Source organism: Rhipicephalus microplus, chromosome 5 (genome assembly GCF_043290135.1).
Source record: "Rhipicephalus microplus isolate Deutch F79 chromosome 5, USDA_Rmic, whole genome shotgun sequence".
Taxonomy (NCBI): Eukaryota; Metazoa; Arthropoda; class Arachnida; order Ixodida; family Ixodidae; genus Rhipicephalus; species Rhipicephalus microplus.
The window spans coordinates 220508297-220530287 of record NC_134704.1 but is presented as its reverse complement, the minus strand read 5'-3'; the positions used below and the strand labels follow the sequence as shown (position 1 = coordinate 220530287).

Below are 21991 nucleotides of genomic sequence, written 5' to 3'. Positions count from 1 at the left end.
ACCCACTCCCCCATTCTAGTACACTCTAGTTCTGTGGCTACGTGCTCTGTGAGCGAGCATGCAGTGAGTGTATCTGAATGCGACAGCAGCGCCATATTTGTCGCTGGCAGCGGCGGCGATGCGCAACATCACTGAGTTTTGCAGCTTACCTAGTCTAGAAACTAGAAACGTTGGGAAGTAGGGCGAGTCATAGAATTTATGGCGCGAGTAACTAGACGTGTCGATGATGGATGGTAGCGCAGACAACGAACACGGACAAGAGAAGGCACATAGACACAACACGTGTCGGTCGTGAGCGGCACTGCGCGGCGCCTGCCCAAAACTAAAGGTAAGACCACTTTGCTGGCAACACGAGCCATTCGTCAGGCATCTTAATACAGGAGGCGTTTCCTGAGAAAAGAGAAAGGGTGAAAAGGCACGCACGCCTCTCTCAACGCTTCTAGTTAAACATGTCCGCGCCCACACCTAAGATGACTGTGTTGTAGCCGTTGTAGCCGACTTATATCAAACGTGAATCGAGTAGCCACCGACATGGCCCTTCTGCGTGTTGTGATTGTGCACTGCTGTGTGCTGGCCGCTTGCGTGCTGGCACAGTTCAACTGGCACGTGCGGGACAACTTCGACGACATTCGTATGCGCATCGACAAAGTACGCGGCGACAACTGTCGGGTGGTGGACGTGAACGAGCTCTTCTTGCCCAACGAAACTGTCACCCATGTGCCCAACATACAGAGGCTCAACATCGACCCCGTCTTCCCCAACCGCACCAATCTGTTGCACATACACAACATGGCTATTTCCAGGGCCTTCTTCTTCAGGTGAGCGGCGTGGCGACGCCCTGTTTTCCGCCGTACACTCATCGCATAGCCCGAATGCCCTATTGATCGGAACGTCCTTTTGGAAGTTCGTTGCGTCTACTAGCTGCGTTTGATTCCAAGCCATGGCACTAGAGACATTGGCTGCAAGTGCAGATTTTAAAACGGAAACACTTTGTTTCTTCAGATCTTTCGTCCCGGAGGAGTTCGCGATGCGTTGCCGCGGCACGTTAGGAATGGCCATGTTTACGCTTCTCAAGAGCGAATTCACCTGTGGGAAGGAGCTCGTGTGGTCCTTTCCGAAAGGCAGCATCGACAGGCCCATTTAGTTAGAAGCATGCGCCAGCGGTATTTCCGCGTTAAGTGGTTGTAGATGCCTCATTATTTAATGTCGATCATTGCCCACTTCCTGTTCTCCCGCGGCTCATTGACGTGCGCACATGTTGCCCGCGATAGCTGTTAGCCCAGCGTGCCTGTGTATGTAAGACAAAGTGAAATCACTTGGGGGTTGGGGGCATGACGATGCGGTCACTGACCAAGTCAGAACACGCGGAGATGTTTCGGCACCCGTATGACTTCTATAACGTCTAGCTCTCACCTTTACAATGATTGTATTGTCATACGTGTCATACCAGACGAACTTTCATTAAACTCTGGCCTACATTCCATTGATACTAAACAAAAATCTTTCAGCAACCCTTGAATACATCAGCCATTTCTTTGCAATGGAAAATCGGCAGGGTGGTTCCGGTATTAGTGTCGGGTAATACTCGCGTAATAAGTATCGCCCTATTTCGCTAACAAGGGCTTTCTTTAAATATTAGGTAATTTTCACCAACCTCATTACCTTCTTGAATTCAATTTTTTTTTTTGAACGCCGGGACAATGTGGCTTTCATAAGCATTGTTCATGCGAGACACGGCTCACAAGCTGCGTCAAAATTTGGACCATTAAAAATGTCCTGACTGCATTTTTAAAAGCTTTAGCAAAGCTTTTGACAGAGTCGGTCACCAACCTGAGCCTACTAAACCTTGACAACGATTTACTCAAGTGGATTTAGTGTTTTCTTTTTATTTCACAGAGTGCAAGTACGTTACTGCTAACAAACACAATTTGTCATCTGCTGTGGTCCACTCAGGCGTACCACAAGGGTCACACCTTGGTCCACTTCTGTTGATAATTTATATCAACTACCTAACATTAATCTTTTTGCAGATGAATGCGTCATTTTTCATGAAGTAATCAGTGGTAATGACAGTTAATTTCTTCAGTCTGATCCTAACACCGTCGCAGCCTGGTGCAGCACATAGCAAATGGATTTAAACATTGGCATGTGGGTAACTAGATAATACTTTAAGGTCATCATGCCCGATCTGGTCAGCTCGTATAAATGCTTGGGTGTTATCCCATCAAGCCTATCTTGGGCACCTTACATTGAATACACTACTAAGAATGTAAATCGCATGTCAGGCTACATAGGTCATAACTTCTCAAAAGCCTAAACCTGCTTGCATGTAAGACATTAATACATTTCAAGCTTGAACTGGTACAGATATACGGAATATAAGAGTGAAAAATAGCACAATATTCTGACAGACTCAAGATAAACAAGGCACAACACGGCGCTCGTGTCGTGCCTTCATCTTGTGTCTGTCTGAATTTTGCACTGTTTTTCCCTCTTATAAGCATGAACCAACTTGCCAAGCCACAACTCTAGCAAGCTGTTCTGAATAACTCCCTCAGTTTCACACTTTCTAACTTTAATGACATTGCCAGTATATCTTCAATGAAATCTAGCCTAGGCCTTCCTTCTCTTGCATCCCGTCAGAAAATAACCCATTTGACAACTTTTCACCAATTATTTCCTCATTCCACCCATCACAACCAACTACATATCCACTATATTCAGTACATATCCCATCGTATTCGCAAACTTCCAGGTACCGTGGCATTGCTAAGTGGTGGCAGCAGGAAGGTCTGTTCAGATGATTGATGTTTGGGACCTGTATCAAACAGCAGATCTTGCTGCTTGTTTTGCCACGTTTGTGGTCATTTTTCAACGCTGTGAACAGCCTCGATATTACTGTAATCCTTTGAGTTTCTCAAGTTTTTGCGCTGACTTCGTCTGCTCGACACGGTCACTATGCGGACAGTACCAGGACTAAATTTGATATACATTCCGCCTCTAGAATAGAATGAAAGGACTGGTTTTAAAACGTTAATCGCATCATTACATATCTGAAGCATCTGCGAAGTCTGCTTCACAGCTACCGCAATTTGTGTTCGGTCTTACTTGGTGAGGACGCTTCTTTTTGACGTTTCTGCCCCGCACCATGCTATCTTTTATACTTTTCAAACACCGAACCATATAACAGTAACAGGAAAGTCACCTCTTAAATGGGAAAATTGCATATTACCACTGGTTTCGTTCACTGCTTGCAGACTTCATCCTCCTAAGATTCTGTTGTACAAGAAAGCACCCTAAAATCATATTGCCGGTAATATGACATGCCTCGGTGGCACCTTGTACTTCGGTATTCACAAACAATGTTTTTTTTTTCGTCTGCTTATTTACTTCGTGCTTTTAGGTGCAGCTGAGCTTCGCGCAGAATGCAGTGCAAGCAAAACTGTAAGATAAAGCACGTATCTGAAAATATTTCTGATACTATTGAGACATTTGTACTGAGGCTCCCATTATAATACTTTTCCAACATGACACCAGGCTTTGCGCGTGATTACGTACAGCCAGCAATGTGAAGAGCGTACGTATGGGCCTTATTTATAATTTTGCGCTTATTTTCCTACCCAATGTGCTACCCGACACTTATTTAATTAATATAGTATGTTAGCGCTCCCCTACCTTTTGAAAAACGTGAATCGAACGGTTACTGAAGCTCGAAAAATTGCACTCTTCACCAAAAGTGTACTTTCTGGTACCATCTCTCTCGGGGCGATCATCTCAACGACCGCTATGTTGGATGTACATTTGCGCCACCTATAGGTTGTGAATGTTGCAAATTGCCGTATTTCTTTCTGAAGCTTTGTTATTGACCCACTGCATGTGTAAATGCTGCCTTGAGCAAACTGTGCTGATTGACTTAGTACTATCGATATAATCTTGGAACTTTTCGATGCAATTATGTGCTTAACCGGAATATTACAGATTTTTCTGGAACTTACGTGCCCCTTAGGAATAATGCTGGGTAAACTGGTGCTCTTTGGCCGTGAAATGGCCCTTGTGCCACAATACATCAAACATCATCATCGGGAATAATGCTGGAATATTCGACAATGCGTGTATAAATGCTGTTGCGCATCACAGCTTGTCAGTTTTTTGAAGGCCCATTCACCGCTATCATTGCTTGCTTTAATCCAACTTTTCATGTCCCGGCCACGAGTTCGGCCAAATAAGGAATTTCCTATTGGACTCGTCACCTGCAGAGGTCACAACCACGTGACTGTATCAACCACTGTCTTGAGTAGAGGCCGTAATTATAGGTACTAAATATCGGGTTTTAGGGGCCAAAAATAGGCAGACAAAACAGAGTTCTAGGCCCCTAAAATCGTAAAAATAGGCACAATAAAGTATTATGAAAATTCCAGATTTCAGAGAAATACATGGTGGACCTGTGCATAGGACAGGAAAGCAATAATAAAGTTTTTAGTTTATGATGGTAGAAAGGTGCCAATGGTTTAGCGTAGCCATGCATTTTTTCGCTTTTGCAGAATACGTTCTCCCCTTTTATTGTTCACCTTGGCGAGTTAGGTGAGCACCGCCGAATAAACACCCTCCTGGGTGGGTCTCTTTCTTTTTGGCATGGCTGAAAAGGGCATCACTAGAGGGGCAAACAGCTGGGCCATAAGTAGGCCAGGAGATTATTTTAGCCTCGTATTTACCGAGTGCAGGATCAATTTCTCCTCTGCCTGTGCACCCCTTAAAGGGCCTTTCATCTGGTTTGAGTTTTTCAAGCTACATAGAAAAATCAATGCACTGGCACTCACGATCTCGTTTGCCAAGGTTTGCACTGCCAAGGGCCCCGGAAAGAGGTGAAATGTCAGAGTGAACGCCACTTGCCCTTCATCTAACGGTCGCGTGCCTCTGCATGGTGTAGGTGACATCCAACAAGGAATAGTCCTGCGCAGGTGCCTCCCCCACCCAGAAAATATTTTTTTGCGTGCCATGCCCCCTCTTTAGGCAAAGCGTATGCCGCACCCCCCCCCCCCCCCCAAAAAAAAACTTTGTGCTACAACGCTGGTCCTGCGTACATCAAAGTAGTACGTAACACTGCAACAGTGATTTGAGGCAACATGTGTAATTTTTGTAATCTGTTGCTTGAATAGAAAATTCAGCAACGTTAAAGGGGGGCAAGTTGGTAATAGTTAATGTTTACTTGTGCAGCAGCGCACTGAGACAAGGCACGAAAGGAACGAAAAAGACAGACAACTGCTGCATTCGCAACTAGTTTATTTCACAGAAAACATGGTTAATATACAACATGATAGTGTACTACGTGTGACAATGACGTTGTAGTGTCCGGTTATCTTCTAAAAAGGACATTTTGTGATTGGTTAAAACAACTGATGCTTGGCTGATGCAGTCATCTTTTTCTTTAAATGATATAGAAGGAATCAGTCAAACATTGGTTTTTCTAAGCAATTGTGACATGTCCTTTTTGGAAGATCACCGCACACTGTTTTAACTTGAACGTCATTGTTGTACCTAGTACGCTGTCGTGTTGTATATATTGACCATGTTTTTCGAGAAATAAACTAGTTGCGAGTGAAGTGGTTGTTTGGCCTTTTCGTGCCTTGTCTCCATGCGCTGCTTCACATGTGAATGTGTTTGAACAGAGGTGGGAAGATAGGTAGATAGAAATAATAAAACATGCAAATGGAATATGCACGCACAGTTTATTTTTTATTCTTTAAAATTTCATATCGTGTGAAGTGGGAGACTAAGCTGCCTTCATTTAGTTTGCATGGCGTTTCACCGTTCTCGCATCGTGCCGGTGCTAGTCCTCGCAACGCTTGGCGCGTTTTTGGTGTATCATTCTTTGGATCAGTTCCAACAGTGTAACGCTGCCTAATATGGTAAGAATATACGATCCATACCAGCCTTCACAAACGTACGTGCATAGAAGGATTCATCCCACAGAAAGAGGCAGTGCAACACAGAGTACGCCGAAACGACTCAACACCGCTTGTGTGCACGACCTGGCTTGGGTATGTCATGCGAACGTAACCTTGTGTGCGCATGACGTGTTGATTTGTCTGGGTCATGTGGTCCTGGGGCTTCGAGTTACTTCGATACCGAAGAGGGCAGAAAAACAATAGCGCTTGCAAAGAACACACGGGACGAGCAGCAAAGGTTTCAAGCTCAGTTCCTCGCAATATGCTTTTGCGGCTCATAATGAACCAATTAAAGAAGTTCTTATGGTAGAAAGCTTTTTCTTGGGCACACAACAACTTTCAGTGTCTGACTAAAATTTCTCATGTGAACTGTTAAGTGCATTTTAAGAAGTAAATGACAGACAAAATAAAACCCATTAGGACATGTCTTTGTCTTTTTTTTAATCTACTCTCTACTTTCCCCTTCTGCACTCCACGTTTTCACATTCGTTCACCATCGTCGTCGGGCTGCACAAAAGCACCTCCGGTTCCCAACGCCTGCGAGTAGACGTCGCAGAGATGCCGAGCAGACGACATGACACGGATTAATATATGAGTAGAGGCTAATCGGCCTTCTCTTGGCTAAGGGGACTTGTAGCCTTCACAGTGAGAAAAGGAACTTCCGACATGGAGTGTAGGTTGTAGCCCATAGAGTCCCGAAAGCTCAATTTTTCACGTCAACATGACTACCTGTTCTCAAAAATAAAATTTGAGATTAAATAGTGTTCATGTGGGCATTGATATTTGAAAATAGGCATTCATAGGCACTATAAGAACACCACAAAAGCCCTGTTCTCGTCTAATTCATGCTCATATATCAAAGTGGCACGATAGGAATGCAAGAAACAGGATAGGCATTTGCCTATAATATAGTCCGTAGTCATGAGGCTGGCATTGCATTATGTAACTCCCAATGTTATTGATCAGTCATACCTTTTACATCAGTAGTTTGAAACCTCCTGCACGAAGACGCATAACTATTACTAATACAGTCGAACCTCTTTATAATAGACATTGATATAGGAGACTAATGGGTATAAGAGACACCGGTCTGCCTACGGTAGCATATGGATTGATAAGAAAATGCATACATGGTACCCTGCTTATAAGAGACATCCCGTATAATAGACAGGAATTGCTGCCTGAAACATGCCTCTTATAAAGGGGTTTAACCACTGATCTTCACTAGAGTACCTGAATGGCGCTTCGCCGCTGTCGCGGCCTGGCGCGCGCACGGCCACCGGAAGTTCAATGGCTCGTCCCGGAAGTTGAGCGTCTGCTACGCTTCTCAACCGCTGATCAGCGTTCCCATTGACGCATTTTGCATTTTGTTCTCACTTAATTGCATTTTGGTGATACACATCGCGTTCAGATCACAACTTATGCTATACCGAAACATGCGACGTTAATATGAAGCAGTTTATAATTGCGAAGGAGAACGAAAATGTCACTTAGGTATCGGTTCGAGAGGAGACGACGCAGCTCGAACGGGATTTATGCTGGCGAGTGGACGTTATGATTCGTGTTAGGATGCACGTCTTACAATAAATTAACAGTCATGAAGGGGCTTGTATTAGTCGAAAACAATAAATCAACAGCCGTGAAAGGCCTTGGATTATCGGAAAATCAGCTAGCTAAGCGAGTTCGATTACAACGCGGAGGAAGCCGCCTGAAACAGAATAACCAATTTGATGTTTGCTACGTGCCGGCCAAAAAAAAAAAAAATCCTCAAATGGCTGTGCGCAGCTTGCTCCTGTTTTACCTTTGAAGGTTAGTACATCGGAACCCTTTACAATATGAATTCAAGCATATGTGTGTAACCAGCAGGTCAAAGTAAATTCTTTTAAAACGCGCTTTCTCATCATTGCCTGACAAAAGGTATCGCCCTTTCTCTTGAAGGGAAATTTCTAGCTTATGAACACATTTATTGCTAGTTTTCAGGGACACCCACCCATTGCGCACACGCAGTGCCTAATGCAAACTGGTCTATCCAGATTTAGATTTGCCTAGTGGTTACGGCTTCAATTGGACATTTTAGTGTAACCCTTAAAGAATGATAAAGGAGGACGCGTGGAACTGCTTCATTCGAATTGAGAGGCCTGCAATTGTACGAAAAACTCGTTTACTCAGAACGTTTGGGCACGTGTCCTTGTTACTGACAATGCAGTGCCTGGAGATGGTTGGCAATAGTGCATGCAGGTTAATATTTAAGTATGCTTCCTGCCTCGCCATTGAAAACAAAACAGGCATACATGTACAAAGATGGATTTCACGTGTTTATTGTACTCGAAGCACTTAAGAACTGCCACGTCACGTCACTTCACTGGTGACTGAAAATAATCAACTCTGCAAGTCGCTTGAAGCACTTAAGAAATGCCACGTCACGTCACTTCACTGGTGACTGAAAATAATCAACTTTGCAAGTCGCTTGCGGATGTTTGGTCCTGTTATCTTTGCAGTAGCTTGCTTCGCGGCATGATGCATCCTGATCTTCACGTAGCAGCCGATGACACATTTAACAAGACGCACAAAGTGGTTGGAGTCAACTGCTGATTCGAACATATGGCCATGCAGTTCCGGATAGAGCTTGTTCGTGCTCAGCACTCCCGAAAGTTCTGCCATAACCTTGGCTGTCACACTGTCAGCTGCATTCTTTTTTGGAAGGCCTCCGTCGTGAACCTTCTCCTGCAGTTGAACAGCTTCTTCAGTCAGCTGACAGATGTATGTTGTCGATGACGACGGCTTGGAAAGACCTCCATGGTTTTTTCTGTTCAGGAGTGCCGAACCACATGTCTCGGCAATGGTGGCCGAGTAGCATACTGCGCAAGGTATTTTACGTTTGACCATTCGGCAAACAAACCCTGCGATGTAACCAACGACGTTTCCAAGGTACGGAGACACTGCAGCGAGATCCTCAACTATGACATCCAGCTCGCTCTCGTCGGGTAGGTCTATGCCTTGCATGAGGTCTTGTGTGCCGCTTCGCTTTGCTGTGGCCATGTCGAGCTCATCGTTGGAGCAAAACTGACTGCTCACGTACAGTATGCGCGTATTGTCAAGAGACTCACAGTTCCCTCGCCCACCTTTCACCTGGTTGTGTGTGACAAGTCGCTTGTATGCCGCCACAAATTGTGAGACTGTGGGATTGTTATTCCAGCCCCCTTTAGAACGCACAGCGGCAAAGAACAGTTCAATGTGGTCTTGTGAAAGCTTGTAAGAAAGTAATGGAGTGGAGCATTGTCCGAGAGGAGGAGCGCGGATGCCAGACCGATGACACTTTCAATGGTGACCAGAAATCCTAGAAATGGAGTTCTTCTGGGCGTCCTGAAAATGGGAACACCTGATCCGTCAGTCAGCCCCCGAATGTACTCCTTGACTTCTTCGAAGAAGTTCATCCAGGTTCCCTTGTTGCTAGGTCGGAGCGGCGCTTTGAAACCATTGGCCACTGGGTTGCGTGAATTGAGGAAATCAAACAGTTTATCGAACATTCGAATAAATTTCACAGTTCCTTCTGAATTTTTGAACTGTGGGAGTTGCAAGTCTTCACGACAAAAATCTATGGCGTCAGCCACACTAGTGCTTAAAGTCTGGACAGCAAGGTTGACTTTCATGTTCTGTTTCTGCCACTGAATGTGTGCAGCACGTAGTTTTGTTGCTGCATGCAGGCCTTCTTTTTCTTGAAGTTCTTGTAGCTGGACAATGTAGTCCCAGCTCACCGATGCGCCTGATGCGTCCCTGAGGCACCCAAGAGCAGAAAGAGCATTTCTAACTAACTTGACCATGTGACATGCGTCTAAAAGGCAGTACACCTTTTCTTGTGTTACAGGGTGAGGGAATGATGTTGACATCGGTGATGCATCTTCAACGGAAGCCCCCAGGTCTTTGAATATTGTAAAGTTACAACGGAGACCATCACATGTCAATGATGTCACGTGCACTCCTGTCTCATGCAACTTTGTCAGACAGAGCTTCACAATGTTCGCACGCTCTTTTCCTGAAAGACCATTGATCAAAAAATAGCCACACGGTACCTTCCAGTGGGAGTCCAGAGATACGAGCATGAAAACAAGGGCTTCAGACGCAACTGCGTTACTGTCATCGTCCACTTCATTGCCAATATCCACGTAGCCTCGAAATTTTTTGCCGTCCCATTCAAGGTGCTTTCTAATGGCCATTTCATCAACAACAAGGTTGCAGAGAAGCTGTTTGTTGTTCTTCTTAGCCTCATTGGCTTTTGCTCGGATGGCGTTGATTGCTTTGCTTGTGAATCCAGGTTCTCCGTTAATGGAGCTATACCATTTAGTTATAGTCGATGGATGTGGCAAGGAACATTGAAATGTTTCTCTGACATAGTTAAATGCCTTTGTCGAGTAAAACTGTAGCGTGAGTGCAAATGCACGCAGTGCAGGAGAATATTTGTCTCGGCTTAACTTAACAGACGACTTGTCGCCTTCACTGGATGTTTGCTTGAGCAACCGTTTCGTAACTTCCAAGGGGATCCCCGTGAAGCACCTTTCAAGCATTGCCGAGGCATCTTCTGAAATGAGCTGCTTGTGCTTGAGGTCATCAATTATTTCATTAAATGAGCTGACCTTCCTTCTTAACCGACGTTCTCGTTCAAGGCTGAGCTTCAGCTTTCTTTTCACTGTAGCCGCTGAATCTGTGCAAGCATCCAGTTTCCTCTTCAGTGTTTTTGGCGTGTCAAGGACTGCATAGCTGTGCTCGGCGACCTGAAAACAAAACAGTGAAAGTTAAAGCTGTTGAAAAAGACATCTTTTACAAAAACCACTCATCATATGACAGTCTTTGTAAAGCAGGCATCTGTTCGTAGCTTACGTGGTTTAACGCAGAAAATAAGCAACCAGGTGCACAGGGGAGTTTAGAAATTAACTTTGTCCCCTTCATTTACCGGTGCACTCGAGAAATGCCACATCAGACAGGAATTTCAATATTTTCCCTGGATTAGAAAAACTGGTGCTGCAGCCATGAATAAAACCAATGTTCTGCTATGACTACAGAACATACCAGGACTACTAACTTGATTCAAATTGGATGCTATCCTGGTGTGCATAATGTTTATAAAGTTATCGTGTTGGTTACCACGAGATTGCAAGAAAGTGGCCTGACTAACATCGGACTAGTTACATTCAACCGAGGACGGACCAAGTAGCTGCACTCGGGCAGCGTAGTACAAAAAAAGGCAACTTGCATGGGCTGAGTTCTCTTGCACCGTGGTTGGAGTGTTGTCGTTTGGCTGTTCCACTGGGGTCACATCCACAATGGCAGTTCTCTGCTTAGGCGGCTTTCTCTCAGCAGTCCTCTGAAACAGCCGTGTTTCATTCACAGTTATGCTTATTTATTACTGCGAGTGCAAAATGCCGTAAGTAAAAAAATATGCTGGCGTCAAGCATATTATAGCAGTCTAGCAGTTTCTGAATTATACCACTAGCATCTTAGACAGCTATCATAGCACCACTGAGATATATAACGCAGATAGGAGCATTTCGGAAATTGAAAGAAAAAATTGGGCACTTAAAATTCAAGACCTCACGCTTTGTAACGTAATGGACATGTTTTTCCAATTCCGTTTCATTGCTTACAGTACATGGTTTTCAGAGTAAGTCTGCCAAACAATTCCTCAACCACAGCTTCTCACAGCTACATGTAGATTTTATTGTGCTCCGAGCTAATTTGTAGGGCGTCATTTTTAAAGGGACTCGGCAGATGAACTACGAAAGAAGGTAGCGCCCATTCAGGCGATTTCAGTGTCTAATAAACGTAGCATCAACTGTAGGGGTAGTTATACGAACGCTAAACGAGCGAACTGCGATGGCCGAACAGTATGCTTTTTTTTTCCGGGCCGCTATACCAAAATGCCGAGATGTCGCCTTTTCCAGGTGCTTCGGGAAAGAAAACAAGGTGGGCACGGCGTCAGGCTGTAGCCGAGTTCGTGCGCCCGTTCTGTCAAAACAGTTGTCAGTAAAGTGGTCACTGCAGAGTCTGCTACCTGGGGATGGAATCCATTTGTCCCTTCTTAAGTTTACCACCCAACGCCGGTATAAATCCGGCTTAGAGCGTGGGAACCTGCGTAACAAGAGCCACAGCTTAACAACGACACTGATATGACGTTTGCGTTTCGCTGCGTATCACGCACGTCGCACAGAATATTGTAATACTTACAAGTGGAACGTCTTCCCAGACGACTTCTCTGGTCTGCTGGTGCAGTTGACGGCGCAACAAGCAGGCATTTTTAGCGGAATGCGCGCGAAACCAGCCCATACGTAGCACGCGCTATGCTGGAACGGCGGCCATTTGTCCGACTTCCGGGACGAGCGCTCGCACTTCCGGCGGCCGCACGCCGGAGAGCTCGAAGCGCCATCCAGCACCCTAGTGGAGATCAGTGGGTTTAACGGTAACTATCTATTCTGACAAATTTTACTTTGTATTGCATTATTCAGAAAAGTACTATGTATTATGTTTTGTGTCATTACGGTTTGTGTTCCTGTTGTATTGAGTTCTTAGTCCATATGCAGTTAATATTGTATAATGAGGATTTTCTTTGCTGAAGTACTTATTTTCATGCTGTGCTTTATATCTTGTCTACTTTGTGACCAATCCCTTCTATAATGCCATATGGCCTTGAGGGTAAATAAAATGAAATGAAAATGAGATATCAGATGCTGTACTAGGAAGTGTGTGTAATGTTAATTAAAATTATAATATAGTATCTCCTATACTTTCCTCTGCATCATTGTTTTAGCTATCATTAATATTGTGCCTAATGATAAAAATGAGCCTTTAATATTTTCATTTCTTTTCTTCATGTCAGAATGTCGCATTATACAAACATATGTTATAAGCAAAAGCCCCATTTGAAGTAAAAAACTGCCTTGTTGGCCAATGCAAAGGGAGTACCAAGGGGAGGGGAAATTTTTGGGGGGCTGCAGGTTGCTGACCACCTAAAAGAGGAGTGATGCAAAAATGTGAAGGCATAGTGACCCCGGCCTGCTCAGCACTAAATGGTACAAATCGGGGTGGGCACCCTTTTGAGGTGAATAGTAATCGACTGTATGTAGAAAAGCCTGAGTAGAATTCGTGTTTATTTTCAGCACACACGTCACAAGGTTTAGGTGATGTTGCTAGAAGTAACTGCTGAAAGCAGAAAGACGAGAGTAAACGCGCCCTTCTATCGGCGCACTTCAAATCCTCACATATAACATGCACGTTTTGACACTGTCTACATTGACTACAATTTTAGGGCACGAGCTCCGTTCTGTTGTGGCAATCTCTTTAGAAATTGCCAACAAGTTCATTTCTTCAACGGCCCCGCCGCAGTGGTCTAGTGGCTAAGGTACTCGGCTGCTGACCAGCAGGTCACGGGATCGAATCCCGGCTGCGGCGGCTGCATTTCCGATGGAGGCGGAAATGTTGTAGGCCCGTGTGCTCAGATTTGGGTGCACGTTAAAGAACCCCAGGTGGTCAAAATTTTCGGAGCCCTCCACTATCGCATCTCTCATAATCATATGCTGGTTTTGAAACGTTAAACCCCACATATCAATCAATCAATCATTTGTTCAACTGGCATAGCACAACATGGTAAAGAAGAATTGGCCGAGAAAACCGTCATAAGAGGACACAGTGCTAGACCTTTTGTGTGTGTCAGTCTGCTCAGCCGTTTACTTTTATGACCAACCAACACGACGAATCTTGAACACTTGTCAACAGGTTGAGGCCACTCCCGCCATCTCAAGAGACATGCACTCCATGAGGAATGCAGGAGAAGCAGAATACAGGGACTCTCTTTTTCAGAAACAAGGGGCAGTGTACATACTGATGTGGCATAGTACCCGGAAGGGTACTATGCGTCAGTGGTGGCTTGGAGGCAGTTTGATCTCAAGCTGTAACGTTAGTCACTCTTCGCGACCAAAAACCCTGGCAACTAAAAACCCATCGACTAGAATCATTTTTACCGATTCGAAAGTCGCTGTCGAAGCTTATGATGCTGCTGCTAAAGTGTCCAAAGAAGCTGGACAAAATTCTGCGAGTAGGCAAGGAGAACGTTACCGATGATCTAATTAGGGTAATATCGGCCCACAGTTGATTCGCAGTGAAAGAGATCACCTGAAGGCTGGCGTTGCGAACCTAGACTACTCCCTGTATGTCTAGAGCACTGCAGAGTAAGTAGGAGAGCCTCCCACAAATCTTTCAAAAAAAAAAAAGTCATCTGGCAAAAGCCGCAGACCTTTCTAAACCTATATTTTATATCATGAGCAAATTGCACACTGCGGTGCACTTTTCCAAATGCAAAAATGTGAAGGCATAGTGACCCCAGCCTGCTCAGCACTAAATGGTACAAATTGGGGGGGGCACCCTTTTGAGGTGAATAGTAATCGACTGTATGTAGAAAAGCCTGAATAGAATTCGCGTTTATTTTCAGCACACACTTCACAAGGTTTAGGTGATGTTGCTAGAAGTAACTGTTATGTAAATGTGAAGAGAAGTGGATGAAAAGACAACTTGCCTCCGGCAGGGGCCAAACATGTGACCTTTGAATAAAGCGCCTGATGCTCTATGGCTGAGCTGCTCTCTCTATCATCTCTCTGTCCACTTTATAAGGTATGTATGTGCATTTAGACTGGGCCATAGCTGAGTGGTAGAGCATCAAATGGGTTATTCGAAGGTTACGTGTTTGGTCCCTGCAGACGCAAGTTATTGTTTCATCCACTTTTCTTTCTTCATACTTGCATTACAATTTCTTTTAATAAAATCTCCTATACTTTCCTCTGCATCATTGTTTTAGCTCTCAGTAATATTGTGCCTAATGATGAAAATGAGCCTTTAATCCTTTCATTTCTTTTCTTCATGTCAGAATGTTGCATTGTACAAACATATGTTATAAGCAAAAGTCCCATTTGTAGTAAAAAATTGCCTTGTTGGCCAATGCAAAGGGAGTACCAAGGGGAGGGGAAATGGTTTGGGGGCTGCAGGTTGCTGACCACCTAAAAGAGGAGTGATGGAATTCCTCCCTCCACAGCTAATGAAAAACATGTCGTTCGTCTAGCCCAGGCCGCTGCCAGCTGATTCTGGCTGACGATGTCTGGGTGGGGGAGTGGACGGGGAAATGGGAGCAGTGCGTTTTAGTAAAATGCTCTTTCTCCAGATTGGTCACATCCATTGAGATGTTACAATGGCCATTGGAGTGGTGCTCTACTCGGAAATGACTGATGAAGCTTCATCAGTAGTTCAGAAAGCTAAATTGGAAACTCTTGCAAAAAGCACTTGTTTTTCAGCTGAGAGGCACTGTCAGCACTTAAGTAACTCTGTGTATAGGGCATGTGAATCGCAAGTTTTTTGGTGCTTTGTGCATGAGAATATTTATGTGCCGAATAACATATTTATAAAGATGTTGTTTTCACCTCATTTTATGAAACATAATCCCCTTAAGAGTACTGAACGCTGGGCGAGTTGGTAAATCATCACTACAAAACTGCGCGAAAAATCGACAAGAAACAGAGAAGGCACACACACAAGCGCAGACTAGCAACTGACAGTTTATTGAAAGAAAACACTTATATACCTAAAGAAAAACTATGACGTGAAAGATTAGAAGTTGGCAGTGAGATAATCAATCTCTAGTTGGTGCAAAGTCACCGAAGGCCTCGCAACACACGTGTCGCCATACTTGTGTATATAAAAAGCCTCCGCAACTTCTCTCGCTGTCCTATCCCTGTGCCGTGACAACACCCTTGTTTCGTGAAATAAAGGGGAACACTTGCAATCCCTGCAATGTAGGCACAGATTCGACGAAGGGTGGGCCTTCAGAGAAGGCACACCCTTCGTCGAAACACCGACAAGAAACAGAGAAGGCACACACACAAGCGAGTGCGCTTGTGTGTGTGCCTTCTCTGTTTCTTGTCGATTTTTCGCGCAGTTTTGTAGTGATAATCCCCTTGTTATATTTAAGTAAATAGACACATTCAGTTTGTTCTTACTTCAAGTTGTCAAAAGGATTGTTCGTCTAGCTTGGGCAGTTTCTCAAGTACTGTGAAGTTTGAGCGAGTGCCCCCTTCAGGGGGGAAGAACAATTTTAAATTTGGAGGGGTCTGCTTGGTCATGTGATCAAATTTGAAGATATTAATGTAACAGTTGCTAAGAATAAGGAATGCACAAACATGCTTCTAATAAAATCTGCCATGGAATGTGCATGGATTCACTATTTTCATTCGCTCTCATTGGACAAATAAAAACAGTGAATTAGGTAGTGAAAGTGGTGACTGGGGAATAGAGGCTGCACACTAAAAATTTCGTGATGATGGGAGGTTGGCGCTTGCTTAAGATTGAACTGTAATAACGCTTTTTCAACTCAGTGTCTGGGAGCATTTTGTTTTAACAAATCGCCTTCTTCCTGCAGCATGTGGTGAGATGGCATGTCCTTAGATTGAAAAAAAATTCTCGTTTTCATCTGGCAATGAGACGTCAAATTCCTGTTTTATTTTTTAAGCTTACACATATGCTATCATCATTATTGATGTCTTACAATCACCAAGTGCCTTTGACTGCGAATAACATTGGTGTGCACTTGCACGCACCAATATGCGTGCCTCTAAATGTGTGTCGGCACCTATATAAGCCTCTAAATGTTTGTCGGCACAACCGGCTTCTTTGTGAAACTAAGAGTAGCTTCTTGTCGGGCAGCTTCATTCTGCAGAAGGCAGCGGACAACGATGAGCCGGGCTTCATGTACTACTTCATGTCAGTCATCTCGGACGTGGCAGCCAACCGGTTCATCAACAGCAGTGCTATCTACTATGCGCCCAACATGTCATTCACCCCCTCGTACAAGGGCTTCTTCAACAAGACCATGCCCCTGTTTGCACCGAGGGCATACAGGTATGCGTCTAGTTCTTTCAAGCTTTCTTCCAGAATGTGTAGTAGCATTGTTTTTATTTGGCTTGTTGTCGGCCTCGTTGTCTTCTCAGACGTTGAGTGTGTCAGGTCTGTTGGCCAATGGACACCCAATTTTTTCTACTCTAGAAACCACGGAATGATCTGTATTTACGTAAATGTAGCACAAAAAAACACAGACAAGAAAGGGCTGTTTGACTTTTCCTCCTTGCTAGGCAAAGCTTGGGATAAGCCACTGCAGCTCAAGGTTGCATCGGGGATGCAGCACAGTTTTTAAGCAAGGTGAAAATACTCGGATGATATTACCAAAACAGCGATTTGACTGAAGGATCAATACTAATGAGAAGTGCCAAAGCAAACACTGCCTAACACTGAGAAACTTATTAAGTAGACAGGAAAAAAGTGTTAGTTTCAGGGCTTGTGCGCCTTTAACACAATTTTATCAGAACTAATAGACAATGACAAATCTACCTAGTCTCCCGGATTTAGAACAGTTCTTACTTTTGTACGGTTGTCTCTTGGAAATTGAAATTCCTGTGCGTGATGTTGCTGCAGTGACAAAAACGCAGCTCAATCTGATCCAGGCATTATTAAGAACCCATCGCATTTTGTTGTAGATTAACTTAAAAGGCGCTTATCTAAATGTACTGTAGAATCTCAATGATGCGAAACCGGCAGATACGAATTTGTGAAATTCCCCGTCTAAATTTCACTATGTCCATTGGGCCAAAAGGCGGGTTGTATGATTCATGCAACCTGCCGCGTTCGTTTTGACGATTCAATTGCCGCTTCAATCGAAAGTTGAGCTCAAACGAAGGCTGAGAGCAGTGTGCTCAAAGCTTCGGAAGGACTCGCATGGCCAGCACTGTCAGAACTGGGGTTATCCTTTGCCACAACTACCGTGGACGAAACTGCGATCACTGTTCACACTATCATGTATGGCGACGACATATTTTATAGAATTTCAAAAGAGCATGTGTGTCCATTGCTTGACCAGTCAAAGAGACGCTGCTTTTCGCAAATGGTGTGGACAAAACAGCAGCAGCTGCAATCGTAAAAAGAAAGAAAAATCGCCCTTATATCTACAAAGTGAATAATGTTATAGGAGCTTGCTCGTATATGATCGAGCATCCCGCAAATCCTTTGTACACATCGGCTATATATACGTAGATTGACAACGTTGCTATACATACATTATATACACAACGTTTATTCATTTACAATTGCATGTACTATGTACATTTTGATGAACAACATGCATTTTACATACACTAGAGATGTTCTTTTGCAAAGTACAAAAAGGGCATCACTCAATGAGCCCAGGGAATCTGCCAGAGCTGTGTTGCAAGCGCACTGCACTGCTGCCTTGGCTTGTGGGTTGTACATTGTTGTACTTTATGAAAGGGAACACGCGAGCACATAGCGGCAACTGCCTGCAGCACCATCAACCGATAGATAGAGAAAGGGCATTGGCTTTTAGCGCCATCTACTGCTTAACGAAATAATGATTCATGCCCACTTGACAAGCATTGCTAGATATAACAATCCTGCTAAGGTCTGATAGCGGACAGATCCGCCAAACATGGGTGCACTTTCTTAAGCTGTCGGTTGATGGTGCTGTCAACAGCAGCGGCAGAGAGCAAACCACGCACTCACGTCTTTACCTTCATGAAGGACGACAGTGTACATGACACCGAGCGGTGACCAAGTGTGCTCACTGTGTGAGCTCCTGGCAAAGAGAAAGAAAGCGGACGTGCGGAGAAAGTTGTGTGCCACCATGAGTGATCGCGCCCCATCTAGTGAACATTCTTATAATCAACAGAAAACCAACCCCCAGGAAGACGGTGTGCCTGTGTACTCGGCCAGACCCAACACTACTGACACGCTCCTCTTTTCTTCTTTCACATTCCTTTCTATCCCCCACTACCCATTTCCCATGTGGTATTGTTGAGGTGACCTTCTCGGAGAGACACCGTTACCACAAGACACTTTTCTCTTCTCTTACCTTTCTTTCAAATCTTCTTTGAGGAGGCGTGCGCGCGGGACATCGAAAACCGCCTTCTTTGGGGGCAGTGTGCCATCTAGTGAGCATTGTTAAAATCATCGGAGAGGTAACCTTGAGCATGACTGCTGAAATGTACAGGCAACACGGCACTAACATAGGACAAGCCATCAGCTGAAGGAGCAAGCTCCTAAAACAACTTGGTTTTGAGGACACGTTTATCTGGGCATGTTCCTTTGGGCATGTTTGCTGCCAGTATATGTGGATTTAAAACGGAACTATTGTTCTCCAGAACTGCCACCCGCGAAACCGCGGTTCCAGTGATGTGATCATAAATGAGGACTACTAGTTGAGGTTACCCAACTAACAGAGTGATAAATTACAGCCAATAAAGGCATGAAGAAGGCTAGAAGCATTTTGAGCTTCCTGGCCAAAAAAATCTAGTAACGTTGTGTTCAGCTTTCAGTTGGCTTAACCCCTCAAGCAAAGCTTTGACTTGCGCTTTCCTGGCAGCCGGCTGCACTGTTCCATCCGTACTTTGTGCTTGTGCACCCATCCGAAATGCGAAATGAATGGAACAGGTGTAATAATTTTTTGCTTTATCGCCTACAAGAGAGAGTCAGCGTTTCCGAGTCCCAAGAACCCGAAGCGGTGCAACCACAGCGGCGTCATTGTGTAATTTAGCATTGCAAAGAAACAGATGTAAGTGCACCCCAGGAAGCAATAAACGAGAAAGTAACAAGTGGTCAACTAGAGAGGCATCGGCATGTGGGTACAAAAAGCAGAAACTAGCCGCAGTCTGCGCGCACTAGGATGCACAAGCAGAAGCCACTTTGCACCGCTTTTCCGGCAGAGGAGGGGAAGATAGAAAGAGGGAGTGAAAGGAAAAAAAAAAATCTAACGGTGAGACATCGGCACATGAAAAATAGTCCATGTATTTGCGAATGTGAGCAAATTAATTTCTCTTGCTTGACATTTGTCACGTCCAGCAAGAGAAGTCATCGAAAAGGCCATATGCTTTAAACATTATTTGCAGCCATGTCGGGCTACAGGTGGCAGCATCATCCTTGGGAAAGTGTGGATAGGCGGTTAGAAGCGCGTATACAAATACAAGAAGGGGCATTTTGTTGCGTGCGGTCTGAGCCGATTGTCCGCAAGTAAAATGCTTTGACCGCAGTTTACTGGTAATATCTATGCTTCTTTCTACTGAATCTGCATGAAGGCTATGCAACGTTACCATTACCAGCAAGTAAAGTGCATTCTGCCTTTCAAAGGAATGCTCGTCTTAGGTGACTGACTGCGCGCTTTCGCAGTCACCTTTTGCTGTGTTGTTTGTAAGTGTTTATTTATTAGTTTGTGTTCTGCCTACCACACATTGCTTTAGCGTGACTTAACTTTTTTTCTTGTCTGCATACAAGAAAGAAAAAGAGCAAAAGAAAGAAAGAAAGTCAGTGTATCTGTGCGATGAGTTCACTACCACCAATTACACTATATGCATATGCATTTCTTTTTTCATTCATTTCACCACGAATTGTGGGACAGTTGGTAAGTTTGTGTCAGGAAAGCTTACTAGTGGCTGACAGCGCTTTGCGCTACATTGCATTCACGTATACACACATGTAAATACCTTGTAAGAGTTCAGCAGAAAGCTTTCATCGATGGATCACGTGCATGACTGTGCTACAACAAAGGTATGGTTATTTTATGGGACAAGCATGCTTTTTTGTTTTTTCAGGATTAAGGTGACCACTGCCTTCCGTAGGTCAATAACAATGCCTCGTAAACGCTCAAGACAATGCAAAAAAAAAAGATTTTAAGTGAAATTATACAACATTAAAGGTAAGGCATGCCGTCTGAATTCATTTTGAATGTCTGAACTCTTTGAAGCGTTCTTAAATCTAAGCACACAGTTGAGCATGGCAACTTTGTTGTACTGTTTACTACCGAAGTGTCACAGTTAATGCGATAGTAATGTTTCTATGTAGGTGTACCACGGCCATATGAACACAACTAAAGCTCATCGCATAATCGATAAGCTACAGTGCACCGACCAGTGCACCGATAAGTACACCGACCAAAAGTGCGCAAGTGCGTGGGTTAGAGCCTCGTTTTTTTTTGTTCACAACCGAGTCACTAAAACACTGCATTCACACATCATTTAATAGTCCTCATGTTTGGCAGGATGCCAAGGGCATTTTACAATGCGCTTGAAGTAGAAAGCGGCACCCACTCTGAAACTATTCTGGTGAGTGGACGGTGCTACGACAATAAACAATACTCTGGAAAGTTGCACTCGCCAATCTGATTACAATGGTTTAGCAGCCGAGCAAGAACAAATGCTTTCATACGTTGTTTCAGGCACATGTACAAGCAGTTACACTCGCGTTGAGATAACTGCACAAACCACCGTTTAAGAACGTGCATGACACATACCTGCCAAGTCTCCTGGATTGTCCGGGAAACTCCGTATTTCGACCGTTTTTGCCATTTGTACGGTCATCATGAAAATCTTCTGGAAATTGAAATTTTTGTGCGTGATCTGGCCACTCCAGGCGTTTTGCGAACCCACCTCACTTTATTATAAACAAATACAGGGGGCGTTTATCTAAAGGTACAGTAGAAACTGAGTGAAACTGTGGCAGATGTGAATTCGTGAAATTCCCCAGCGAAGTTCAGCTGTGTTCATTAGGCCGAAATCGGAATGTTATGAACATTTTTTCTAATCACGGCGAGCGATATTGCCACGTTCCATTTCCCAAGTTTTTGTTATTGTCCCAAAACACCACACGATTCTCAGCGCAAACCGCGCCTGCAGTTTTCGAGAAGGTTCCGGACTGTAGTAGATCATTTCAATAAGATTACGCCCACTGTGCGAACGGTACAGATTGTTCTGGAACCTACGCCACCGCCAGCGATAACGCTAGAAAATTCGACGGCAAGAGTATAAATGCCGACACACTTCGCCGCTTGTCAGTTGTTGATCGAAGGCCGATGCTCCGTTCGCCGCTATCAGTCCGAGACTGCTGCTGTAATTGGACTTTCCGTTTACCGGGCACAGGTTCGCCCAAATAAACAGTTAAATCTCAACACGAAGTCTCCT

The 21991-nt window shown here is 44.3% G+C and overlaps 1 protein-coding gene across 1 annotated transcript in view; it reads left to right on the top strand.

Annotated features, from left to right (window-relative positions):
* The first annotated feature begins 310 nt into the window (after window positions 1–310).
* LOC119173513 (uncharacterized) overlaps window positions 311–21991 on the top strand; it is a 273757-nt gene continuing 252076 nt past the window's right edge. The window contains exons 1-2 of the mRNA XM_037424309.2: window positions 311–818; window positions 16680–16874. Coding sequence (XP_037280206.1) covers window positions 532–818; window positions 16680–16874 — 482 coding nt within the window. The 5' untranslated portion in view covers window positions 311–531. The remainder of the gene's footprint in view (window positions 819–16679; window positions 16875–21991) is intronic.